General features: G+C 37.5%; 1 protein-coding gene across 12 annotated transcripts in view; it reads right to left on the bottom strand.

The window, feature by feature from the left end:
• Positions 1 to 13,654, bottom strand: part of TENM2 (teneurin transmembrane protein 2) — a 1,286,794-nt gene that overhangs the window by 686,144 nt on the left and 586,996 nt on the right. For 4 of the 12 annotated variants that reach the window (XM_045395039.3, XM_045395040.3, XM_015452233.4 and 1 more), the window contains exon 1: positions 4,425 to 4,479. The exons of the other annotated variants lie outside the window; for them this stretch is intronic. In XM_045395039.3, the coding sequence (XP_045250974.1) occupies positions 4,425 to 4,470 (46 nt within the window). In that variant the 5' untranslated portion in view covers positions 4,471 to 4,479. Of the gene's footprint in view, positions 1 to 4,424; positions 4,480 to 13,654 lie in introns of those variants that run through there. 12 annotated transcript variants of the gene reach the window in all.

The raw sequence follows: 13,654 nt of genomic DNA, 5'->3' as shown, positions 1-13,654 counted from the left end.
TAAGAAGGTGTTTCTTGTAGCCAGTCTCCCTTCCCCAGTGTTTCTCAACCTTACTGCTGAAGTCTAGGCTAGTGCAACAGATTATTCATGGGTTTCCAGTCTCTGGACTAGGAGGTCTCAACAACATTGCTACAAGGGAAAGATATAGGCTACTAGTAGCAATACCTCGGTAAGGTTGCAATTCAACCGAAGAATAGATGTTCTATAGACAGATGTTTCAGAATCTCCTGGGAAGGGTGTGTTATATGGTGGGACCCTATATTCCAGTACTTCCCCGTTTACATCCAGAGCCTCAACTCCCCTAAAGCTGCCAGATCACCCCTCTCCAATGGCTATCAAATACCTTGGCTTGCCGTTCAAGACTCTCCATCATACTAGCATCAGTTACTCCCTTTTGGCATGCGCCCCCTGTGCCCACTCTGATTTTGCTGATGGGGATTATTTTGTGTTTTCACATTCCACTCCTAATTCAAAGACAGGCTCCTCAGGGTCCTCTCAACCTGCAGCGACCTTTTCTCCCCTGCTGTCCTAAGGGAGGGAGTTAAGAACTGGCACTTTTAGTTCAGTAGGCTGTTTGGCTCATATTTTACATCTTCATTAGATTCTCAGTGAGTGGAGAGACACCTCTTGTTGTTGTTAGGGGTGCAATCTGGCACACTTAACTCATGGTATTTTGAATATAGTCAGTGCTTGATAGCTACTATTAAAAAAAAGAGAACAAGAGGCAAACAGCAACAAACTTTACTAGAAAGTAAAATCTCCCACCAAGTTGTGAAGCTTTCCTTATTTAAAGACAGAATAAAAAAAAAAAAAAAAAAAAAAAAAAACTATGGGTCAAGTCCAAAAAAAAAAAAAAAATGTGTTTGAATCAAATAAAAATACAAAACCGGGAACATCCTTAGCCCAGTGGACTTACAGCGCTAATTACAAAATAGAAGTAGCTGACGCTTACGCCTCCTAAATATAAGGTTTTTCCTCCCAGAAAATAGAAATAAATGGGTGTTAAATCAAAATATCCTATGGAGCATTTTACAACTCAGGAATGAAAGCTGACAAAGAAGTGATTCAATGCCAAAGAAGAATCCGCCAGCAAAGAACTAGGTCTGCTTAAGGTAACAAAACCGAAAGCTCTCCAACATAGGTTACACCCTTGTCCTGTCTGCAAGTGCTTTTGTAATACCCAACATCCCCCTCTCATTGGAAAAAATATATACAATTCCCTTTCACTATTGAAATCAGTTAATTGATCATTTCCAAAAATAAATACTCCCATAGATAGAGGTCATTGGTCCTGAAATTGCATCAGTTCGTGTCTGGGTACGAGATTCCTGGGCTCCTCTGGGACGTCTTTGTCATTTTATCACAGTGATTACAAGCGGAGTAGTTCCAGCGTGGGTCCCCTCAGTTTCTAGTGCTTATGTTGGCTCTCTGCGTTCCTATTTTCTCCATCAAGCCTTATAGCTTTTGCTTTGGAAATCTGGCACTTAATATCCAATGTTAATTACATTTCCTATTCTGAGGAAAATCCTATTGGGCTAATTTTTCAAAATCATATAATGAAAGAACTTCAGTGACAAATCATGTAGGTTTTCGATTGTTTTTTACGGGTAGATCTATTAAGCACTTAATATTCAGTGGGAAAACAGTCTCAGAGCAATGAAATTCTATTACTTTAGAGGTTGCATGCTTTTAATTTCTTAATATTTCATTACATGTTGGCAACTGGTGCATATTTTTATAATGCGTTTGATCATTACTCTTCTCAGGGTATTCTATTTCAGTTCTTCCTCTGACATCATATTTGCATGTTAAAGGGTTTTAGCATTCAGGGATGAAATGTTCTGAATAGTAATGTGCAGTTAAGTTGATTTTTTAAAAACGGAAAACAGCAAACAGACATTATATATAGGGACTAAAGAGAACAATCTCATAATTTTAAAATCGAACTCAGGTTTTAATAGCTTTCTATGGAACATCATAAATGGTAATGATTCAATATAATTCATTAATTAGCAAATTATGCAAAATGCTATCAGCAGAGTTTGGGGAGAAGGATCTTTCTCCTTGGCTTTTATAAGTCTACTGCATTTCTTTTTTTCCTGTAAAAAAATGCTCTTTTCTTTGCTCTCCAGCAACATCTACTGGAAAATTCAGAAAAATGCTATTTATATGAATCAAATAGTTTAAGGATAGCTTTGATTACCATCTGCCTAAAAAGAGCACGCTGAACTACAAAACAGTTTACAATGAAATGATTTCTGCTTACTTTAGTTCTATTTTGTTCTCTAAGAAAAGGATAGTGGTTTGGTGATGCAAATAGCCAAGCCGCAACTTAAAATTTATCATCGCCTCACCTGGAAGAAGTCATTTTCATAAATAAAAGCAAAGCATATATGATACAGACAACATATTTCTCTTGGCCCATCTTTTCAACACTTGCCACTTATTTGAGAAATCATCATCATTATCAGCAGCAGAATAACAGCCTTCAATAGTTAGGGATAGCTAGAGTCAGAGAAAAATTTCACGCAAGAAAAAACGACGTAGACAAAAAAAACGAGATTGAATTTGAGAAAAGCTATTTCAAGATTCTGCAAAGTTTCTTAAGTTGAAAAAAAATTACATGTGATGTGATTTTAAAAACTCACTATGCTACCACCAGCACGATTACATCAAACATTCGACAGCAGTGTCTTTTTCTCTTGTCTACATCTTTCCCTATTCTTTTAACCATGAGGAAAAATGAAGTTTCCCCACACCTGTATCAGGGGCTTCCCAGGGAACTTCCACTGGAGATTATCTCTGGATGATGAAGTATGATCAGACCCATAGTCCATTTGGTCTCCACTCCCCACTGCTCAGCAGTTTCTGATGTCCTCATAAAATTGAATTCATAGGCTGCACCCACAAGATGCCATTAGATGGTCTGGCAAACACGAGATACGCCAGGGTATGACATTGAGGAGCAAGTCCGGTTCGGAAACTTGGGAAGAAAAAATCTGATCTCCAGACAAATATATAAAATATCCTCCCTTCTGTGGCCGCTGAAATCAACAATGCCATAGTATAGCAGTTCTTTCTAGGACCAAACCTAGTACAGGCATTGAAGTCACCCTTGTATATATCATTCCAGAGGAGCATTCTTTTAACTGAATTTTGTACTTTTAATATTCAGATTTTCTCATAAAAACATTTAAAATGAATTGAAACATTCTATGCTATCTCTTAGGTAAAATCTTAGATATCATCTGGATTTCTATTATCCTTAATTAGAAACTTGGCTAATTAGAGGTGGGTTTGGTTTTTTTTTTTCTTTTTTCTTTCTCAAATCTCAGTTTATTCATGTCAGCAATAAATTTTAGCAGCAGAAGCAATGAACACAGAATCAACAAAGACTGAGGTTAAAAACACATAATCAAAACTTTAAAACAACAGTAGTAGCAACAAAAGTCAAGTTCTGGGAGATCAACGTCTATTACATTTTGTGTTTGTTCAATGTTAAAATAGATATGAGCCTTTTAAGCTTCACCCCAAAGCTCTTTAAAGGAGAAATGCCATCAAATATAATCCACAACTCTCATTCATAGCACACAAAAGGGACATATTCCTAAAAGCTACCTACAGTGAAAATCCATATGTATTCCACATTTAGGATCCCGATGCAAAGTTCCGACTCGAGGCTGGTAATCAGCCCCTCCATTATTGAACCGCTTAGAATCCAGAAAGGTTTAATCAAACAGCACCTCCAGAGTTAACTCCCATTTCAAACTGTCATAATTCAGTTATCCTAATTATTTACCGGATCCCTTCCTACAACATGCCCTAACCTGATGTTTTAACTTCATATTTCATTTGGGACAACACTTAATCTCCATTTATGAAACATCAACCTGACACAGGTTAAGGAGATATAAGAAGCGCTTCACCCACAAGATCCAAGCCAAACAAACCCCAGCAGCTCGACTTAAATAAACTCTACCCTTGCTTAAACCTCCAGTGAAAAATTATTATAACACATCAGAAGTTCAGTTAGAAGAAAAATTTCAAATGCCAGCTGTCTCCTAGGGTTTAAGTCCCGGAGTTCAAAAGCAGTATCAATTGGATTATTTTTCTCTCCGTTAGCTGTTTAGAATTTAACGTAATGCAAAGTGCTATTCTGATCAAAATCATCTTTCTCATCTCTCTCCTTAAATAAAACAGAGGAGAAATCATTCAGTATAAATGCATTTACTATACAAATCTATTTTCAATTGAATTTGCTGCATGCTCTAATTCATCAAAATTAATACAGGTACTTTCTATGTTAAACAAAAGGAAGCCGACTGAAAAATCGGCTTCTGCTGCGGATGCCTTTCTCAATTACAAAACGGTGAAAACAGAGATTTAACTAAGCCACTCGGTCAAACCCTCCGATCGGCGCTTACCTGCCTCAGCTGAAGGCTTCCTTCCCTTGTTAGCAGCGTGCAGCATCTCTAGCTCGCTCCAATCCTTACCACCGGTCTCAAATTACACTGCTAAGTCCACCCCCCGCCTTTTTTTTTCTTTCTTTTTTTTCCTTTTTTTTTTTTTTTTTTTTTTTTCCCCAGCAAGAAAATGCTTATTGAAAGTGATTAGTTTTTGTTGTCCCTTTTAAGTCCCTCCTGCGGGAAGGAACAGGGGAGCAATGTGACGCCACCTTTTAATCTTTTGTAAGAGTGAAAAGGCAGAAAAGGAACGCTCGATCAAACTGAGCTGCATACATGCCTAAAACTCGCAGGAGAGGCTGCTGCTGCCTGGCGAAAGCACCGCTAGGCTTGAGTGTAAGAACAGAGAAGAGAAGAGAGTCAATGAATTGTGACAACGTATGTGCATCAAAGGCAGGAGGAGAGAGAGAACAATGAGCGAGGGAAAGACAGCGAGGAGAGAGGGAGAGAAGCAGAGGGAGAGAGAGGGGGAGAGAGAGAGAGAGAGAGAGTGAGAGAGAGACAGAGAACATCAAGAAAAGATAGAGCGGGTTTCAGGCAAAGGATTCTCAGAATAAAGCCACAGTGCAGTGTCTGGCAGCTTCTGTTTTTATCTCAGCGAGCATGATACACTGCCTCTCTCATTTAGAAACACATTCGTGTATCTCCCAGGTTTGAAAACTGAGATAATCGCAGTGTGTCTCTGGTTTTGTCTGATTGGCATTTAACTGTGTGGTGTACCTGTGATTTTTTAGGATGCATTTATGTGCAATTTATTTCGCATATTTATTTATGTAGACAAAAATGAAAGCTGCTAATTTCTACGGCAATTTGCAATGTAGTTTTACTGGCAGATGGAACTCTACTTATCATAACTGCTGACAAACTGCCATGGGTAAACAAAAGAAGAAACAAATGCTTCGTCTTGATAATTGTCTTAAAGAAAAAAAAAAGAGCCCACACCAAAATATTAGTACTACAAAACCTGTGTTTCCTAGTTCAAGTTGAAACTGTATTTCTCTTCATTAGTTTTCATTAATAAAGGCAAAATAAAAGGGAGGGCATGGTGTCTGAAGGAAAGGTATTGGAAAAGAAGCTATTAGGAAAGTGAAAAATCTAAATTATTTCTGGTTTCCCTCCAAATGTGACAACAGGATTGCTTTCTTGAGTCCTGGAACAGAGTTTTTGAGTCACTACTGCTACAGACTTTTACTGCATCCTTCTCCCTTCCTGTACCATTTTAAAGTAGGTTCCATTTTTAACACAAAGTCGAAAAGAAATGATTTCCCAATTCAAATTGTTTCAAATGGTGTGTCACCAGCTTTGTTCCATTTCTACTCATCTCCTGCCACATGGGGGCTAGGATTACACAGTTAAATTCCCTAAGTGACCTCTTTTATAAGAATGTAAATTGCTGGTTCCAAGGTCAAGTATTTGGTATAAGTTATTGGTGAAAATGACTGCTTACCTTTCATGGTAAGCAGAGCTAAAACAGTAGTAAGTGAACAGGAAGAGATGCCCAAGCTTTTGACTGGTCATCTCTTCGAAATTAAGCAATTCCATTATCTGAAAGTAAATTCTATGTGCCCTACTTAGAACAATTATCATTTTAGAAACATCAAAACTAGAAAAACCCAAATACACAACCATTTCAACTATCTTATGTCCCAACAACATATCCCTGGACCCTAGGAATCTTGTAATTTGGAATTCCTATGTAAGCCACCAGATATAGAATGAGAAATGGTCCAAGAAGAATAACACTCTCTTCCCCCACACTGGCCACATTGCTGTGCCCAAAGAGGGATTGCTTAATCTTGTTAAACTCAAAGTGTCATACTCTTCATGGTTTGCCAATAGGAGGGTATGTTTTCCCCTTGGACCCAAATAAAGAAGTAATCCCCACCTCCACCCCAATGTGCTCAGGATGAAACTCTACTTATCATTAAGGCAGAGCAGAGAATGGAGAACACACAGGGGCTGAACAGAAGGCAGCTGGCCAGAGAACAGAGAGTGCTCAGATGTAGAAGGGAAAAGAGAGCTGCAAGGCCCGGCTAGCAGGGAGGGAAGTGATGACTGGGAAATCCGGAATTCTCTGCGGACATTTTGCAGAGTGTATTGGAAGCAGCCTCCTTTAAATGACATTATTGATACAGGTTCTATAGTTAAAATTTACTTTATACAAGGGAATAAGTGGACTGAGAATTTTCTGCCAATAAAAATAAAGACCCAGTTACAAGGATGCAACTATTTCAGCACGCAACTATTTCAGCACAATAAAAACAGGGGAAGGGGCCCCAGGTTTATTGAGCAGGATTGGCAAAACATCGTCAATGAAAGATAAAAAGAAATCAAAGCAGACAAAAAGAGAGATTTTTTTTTAAGCTACAAATGGCTATCAGCGCTGTTGTTTATTTTTACCGCTTCCTTAGTGAGGAGGTGGGTTCCCCGAGTGGTTATCATTTGTAGTGGAGTGGATGTATATGATTTAAGATATCTTTGAGTGGGGTAGGGGGCCAGCTGATTATACTGGGGTGACCAAGTCATATTAATATTTCTTACTGGAATGTGACTTTTATGTGACTTATTTCTCTGCGGGAGAGCTTTACATTCATATGCTTATATGACAGCATATGATACGGTAGTTAAGTGCTCAGTTTTTGGAACCAGGTTACCCTGCCTAAGATTGAATCCCAGCTCCACTACCTACTGCTGTGTGACCTTGAACCAGTTATTGTGTCTCACTGTGGGGCTGTGTCCTCTTCTTAAGATGGGTGTAAGGCTACCTGCCTCACGGGTTGTCATTAAGAATAAATGATGCCTGTGCCGCGGTGAGTCCTGCTCCCAGCACATAACAAGCACTTCCATAAATGTGAACTTCTATTGTTAGGAAACCCACTCAACAGCTTTTAAAAATTTTTAAAAATGGATAACATGGACAATATTTCATCACCTCAGAATGGATGACTCATAAAGACTTCTTTCCACTCTGACCTTCTTTACAAGCTCCAGTTCTTCAAACTCCCCTCTGGGTTTTTCCACTTGGATAATATGCGTAAAACTCAACGAGTTCTACCACCCAACGCATGAACTCACCCTTGAAGCAAGCCCTTTCTCCAAATCTCCTCACCAGTGTAAAAATGTAAAATCCTTCAAGCCATTCAGGGCTCAGTTCTTCCCCCACCCCATCATTCAATTACCAACAACTTAAATACCAACCCCATATCTCTTAAAGTTACTGTTTTCAGACCTCTGACATTTCTTCATTTGTGTACTTTTGCCTGGACTGTTGCAACAATTCTTTAATGCAGCACTTCTTTAGGCTGTTTTATCTGTGCTGAAACACACGAAGGGCGGTGAAATGCAGCACCCATTCCAGGGGGCATTCCTAGGGTTCTGGCAAGGACTGCACCAGAGATTGTAACCCCGCCTTTCCCCTTCTCAAGAACGCACTTGGAATCTGAGTGAAAGGAGAATGACATTATTCTACGTACGACCTTGACTCTGCCCTAATGTATAAACCAGCTAATGTTTGGCAAACTAATACTTTTCTATTAGTGCCTCGTTCGTTGTGACACTTCTCTCAACTGTCGTGACACAGCTATTGAAAACAGCCGTTTTAAGTTTTTTTTTTTTTTTCTTCTCCAATTCATCCTTCTCAAGCCAGAATAACCTTCTTAAAATGCCACTCTGAATGACATCCATTCCCAATAGTTATTGATTGGCCAATTGAAAGTCTGTTTTATTTCATTATCTTATGTATCGGCTTGCAAATCATCTAAGGTTCACAATTCCTTAGAGAATCAAGTGCAGATTTGTTTGCCTCAACTTCAATCGCCTCTGTGGTTTGACACCAACCTATCCATATAAGCAGTGGTTCTATCCTACTGCACAAGAGTTTACTGTATGCCCAGCCTGATGCATATGCATCCCTTTCAGAGCCTCAAGTACATTATTCGTTCTCTTTAGAACATCCTCTTCTCTTTCATATCAACATATTTAACTCCAATCTTTTATCAGAGACCAGGACAGGTTACATGTCCTCCACAAGGATATCCTTGACCTTCTTGGTTTACATTGATGAAACTGTTAATTCCCCTAGCTATCACAGTGCTCTGGGATGTATCATAATTAGGAGCTGGGCTTTGGGGTTAGTACTGGGTACAAATCCCCACCCTGAAATTTGTTTCCTAATTGTGGAAAACCTGGGTCAAATTCTTTTACTCTCTAAACCTTGCTCTCCCCATCCGTAAAATATTGTGAAAACTTAATAGCTAATATATGTAAAGTGATTAGCATAATAGCTAGTATAGCTAACACCTACACAATAATGAAATAGTTCATAGTAATGGGAATGCTTTTTAAATGACAGGGACTTATCATTGCCTCTAATTTCTAACCTTGCAACAATTCACCAAATGGCTGTTACTAGAACCATTTTACAGACAACAAAACAGAGATTTAGCAAAATTAACTTACCTGATGTCACACAAGGAGCAAATGGCAAAGCCAGGATATTAACCCTTGTCTTTCTACCTTCTAGTTATTTTTATCCATGTCAGGCATTCAGACTTAGCTTATGCCATATTGGTTCATTATTACTTGACTTTTCAGGTTTGTACCCCATTCTTCCATATATATTTAAATTAAATGAGAACAATATTCACATTGTAAACACTCTGCATCTTTAGTACCTCCCACAAATCTGTAAACAAAGTAGCTTGCTTACTCGGTAAATATTTGTTGAGTGTTTGATCATCTATGCTCATGGGGATTAAGTTTTTAACCACATTTAAATTCAGTGACACTGTTTTTTGAGGAAATGTTTTCATCATGTTTTCTACAAAAATCATCAAAATTATACAAAATAATATAAAAGACAAACATTACATATGAATGATGTAGCTATAACTGGACAAATAGAAACAAATGCAGTTCTCTGCAAAAAAAAAAAAAAAAAAAAAAGCTTTAGGAAGGTGATACTCATTGATTTGGTCCCTCATACTTGGCATTTACATTCTGCTTGAAGATGGGCCCCTCAGGCCACCCATTCCATGCATGGAAAAGGAAAAGTTATTAGCTGAAAGTCCTCCTTTTCAGGTTACACAGAAAGACAGAAATAGCCACATAAATACCCACAGCGTTTGATCACCTTTAATTCTTTCTTTTTAAGTAAATGCATTAATTATGTTCTCTTTTATTTTCTCTCTGGCTAAGTCTATATAGTACTAAAACATTCTGGAATAACATAAAAAATTCCATCAACCTATATGATGTTTTTCTGTGTACATGGTGATGAACAATATTGTTGAAGTTTCAACACGTTGAATAAATGCTTTTATTTGAAATATATATTTATATAAATATATATACACACACACATGGTCTCTGCCTGTCTGTGCACAAATGAAAAGCAATAGAACTAAGATAAGGAACTGCCTGTGCTCCCCATATTAGGATAATTAATGGTGTCACACACTTACTGTCTTGAAATATTTGCATAAACTTCATGAAGTCAACGTATTTTTATTGTTGTTGTTGTTCACTGCTATATTCCTAGTAGCTAGACCAGTGCCTAACATATGTTGAGTGTTCAGTATATATGGGTCTGATAAATGAATGAGCCATTCAATTCTGCCTACATTCATCTATTCCTAGTAATGTTTTAAAATCTGGTCTATATACCTCCAAACGTATTTTTGTACCCTGCTATCTCCTTTTGCATGGAATGATTTGTTAAATGTTTGCTATCCTTTGTTTAAAATAAGATATTTCTCCATCCAAAAATTTTTTTTCTACATTATTTTAGCTCAGAGTAAATGCTCTTTTCTCCCATTTCTAAGCACCCATTGCCGAGAACATTTTAATACATAAAATTTTCCAATTAATCTTGTCCAGCCTTTGGATATCTCATACTATTGGTGAACTGTTATTCTTCTAATATTACTAGGTCTTTTTTAGTCGATTTTTATCTTACTTCATCACATAGTTTTTAAGTATACTGCAGGTTACACGAGCGAAGTATCTTTTTTGTGTGTGTGTGTAATATATGTTGCTATTCCTTTGAGTACTACCTTGTACCTAGAATGCACTTACTTAAAAAGACATGCTGATTTGGTGGGCATGCAATTCTGATGGGCATGCAATTCTATCATTCAGAAATTATGTGAAAGAGCTTATAATACGGTCCCTGGCCTTTTAAAAACTGTTGTTAAAATACAGCTAGTATAGTGCAAAAGTGCATAATTTTTTGTGTAGCGTTTTTACCCCTGAGGTTGTATGAAAGGCCGTGTATTTATTTACTTTGGTATGTATTTTTGTGTGTATGCACATGCTGTGCATCAACCAGTGTTCAAGTTGGTGTCAAAATTAGCTCATCCCAACAAATTGAGATTCTTGTAGTAGGAAGAATTAACAACTGCCCTCTGGAAGAATATCGTTTTCTCCTAATCATTTATATATGAGTTGGAAATCAGCTTGTGTTGACCCATGGGCAGCTAATCCTCAGAGAGAGAGTTCTCAATTCTATAGGGTCTCTTCTATGAGGTCATTTCAGGCCCAATTATATATCTCTCTCTTCTAGGAGGTTTGTCTTCCCTTAGGGTGAGTATGATAGGAAAGAACATTGTGGAACAAACCTCATCTTAATAATCCTTTTACTTTGGACAAAAGGAGTTTTCTTAGGAAAGATTTTTTACCCTCATAATGCTTCTTTCTGGATTCACTAGAGATTCATGCTCCTGAAATTGCCTCTATTTTTTTTTTCCAAAAAGAAAAAAAAGTTCTCCAAAATAAGAAAAGAACATAACCTTTCAAGTTTCAAAAAAGCCCTTAATGCATCTTTCTTATGTGTAAAGATGAGATAATTCGGGTCCATTTTTATATCCATTTCCAAAATTGCAATGAGTATATAATGTGATTAAAGGTTTGTGATATAAATAGTTTTCTGAAATTAGTTTATTGGCTATTATAATTATATCAGATCTTATTTAGCCAACTAAAACAAATTATTTTGCTTATAAAATTGCTCACATTAATTACCATGTTCTGGCATTTTGGTTTTTGTCTGCTGAACAGAAGTCTGTCTTGTCTGTTTTCCATTTCTGTTTTGCATAGTAATTGGAACAACCCCTTAAGTGAAAACCAAAGTAGCGGAGCCACCTTATCATAAAGTAAAAATGGAAAGCAAATCAAGAGAGAACCTCAAATCTCTGCTTCCCATGGTGGACCAAATAGAGTTGGCCTCAATGAAACTCTAAGTAAGAATTTACGTTCCTCTCCATTGAGTTGAATACAGGCTTTGGTGGACTGTTTGGTTCTTGTTACCGATGTTTTTCAATATGGAACATTTGAAAGCATCCAACCAGAAGTTGCACAATGATCACAGCCTTGAACGTATTCATCAGAAAAACGCATTCACTGCCACAGGTTTTATTTTTACAGGAACCAGTGTGCTGCACTGTTTGCGAGTTTCTTCAATACTCTTACCCATGACAATCACAAAAGCAATTCACAACCTTACTTATCAGATAGTTCTGTTTTACAATAATCTGGTTGCTATTTGTAAAATCCAGGATAAAACAGTGCAATTTCTGATGCTGAATATCTGAAAAGCTCTGGAAGCTGCTAGGAAGAGATATGCACTAAAATATGTAATGTGATGGAATTACAACAAACAGACATTCTAGAGGGTGTACACTCTAGTGCATCTCAGAGTACGTGACATTTAATGGTGCTACTTTCAAGATTTGCAAATAAATTCTGCATTTAAACTGCTCCCTTCCACTCACAGTTTTTCTTAGCTCCCATACTTAACTCTTTCATTAAAAAAAAAAAAGATAGGACTCTCTCAAAAAGAATGATCAACCAAAACAATCGCCATTGAATGACTGTTTCCAGAACAAAATGAAAGTAAGGATCTCAATGAGATCATTTATTTCATGAGGCTAGTTCCTAAATCTCTAGATGTACCATAAAAGCAAAAACATCTTTCTGATGAGAATTTAACTCACACAAAAAAGTGGTGATTTTAACAGCTGACAAATCCCCTATAATAAGGGGCTTAAACAACAACAACAAACAAACCACTTTTCCAGTGATTAGTCTGTGCAGATGTCAAAGAAAAGTGCCACACACTCCCTTAAAGAATATAGACACCAGTTAAATCTTTTTGGGTGTTTTCATGACCATATATTAGTGTGAGAGCAAAATGGGAATAACATACACCACTGAGAGGCAGTATAGTGCAATAGATAAAGTGACTGCATTTCGATCCCCGATCTGTCACCATCTCAACACATAGCATTAGCTAAATCACTTCACCGCTATCTACCTCAACTTCTCCGTCTATGAAATGGGACCAGTATCTTCCAGTTTCTGATAATAAGACAAACAGAAAACATTAGCATATTTGTAAAGGCAGACACCCTATCATTTCTTTGTGCAGTTAAATTCTACCAAAGCTAAATCTACTCCAAGAGAAAAAGGAATTGCGTTCTGGAAGCTAAATGTTGTTCTGGAAGATGCTGGGGCACCAATTAATAGAGTGATGTAATAAACCACTCAATAATCCCGCACTGGCTGAAAGAACTAATGCAGCTCACCTCTGTTGCTATGAGTGCAATACCATGTACTCAGAGGGTGCTCGATAAATATTAGCTGATGATGATATTGACAGGGTGCCGTGTAGTCACGGCACTAAGTGAATTGCTAAGTTTACAGTTGTTCAGAAAACTCGTTGAATAATTATTGGCAATAAAAGAAACCTATCCCTGACCTCATTTACTTTATTGTGACATCATCTTATGCATAATAAGATCATCACCAATCCCTGGAAGCTTAATAGCCTTATCCGACTGACTTGAGACAATAAAAATAAGGTCATCCTGTAAAACATATTTAGAATTTGGGCACTTCTTAAAACTTTCATTGTTAGCGCTCTGTTGCAAACTATCATCATTTCTTTTCTGGATTTTTTAGAGCCTCCCAACTGCTTTCCATGATTTCTACTTTAGGCCCCTGTGGCAGTCCCTTACGCTGGGGATTCCTAATGTATCTTACCTCCATGTATTCACAGTCTTGTATAGTTCTCTCTCATACTGACTCTGGGATTGGCCATGACTTGCTTTGGCCAATAGGCCATTAACAAAAATGATGCAAGAAAAGGCACAAGAAGTTCTTGAGCATAGGGGCTTGCCCTGATGGAAGAATGC

Source organism: Macaca fascicularis, chromosome 6 (genome assembly GCF_037993035.2).
Source record: "Macaca fascicularis isolate 582-1 chromosome 6, T2T-MFA8v1.1".
Taxonomy (NCBI): domain Eukaryota; kingdom Metazoa; phylum Chordata; class Mammalia; order Primates; family Cercopithecidae; genus Macaca; species Macaca fascicularis.
This window is presented reverse-complemented; position numbering and strand designations above follow the sequence as displayed.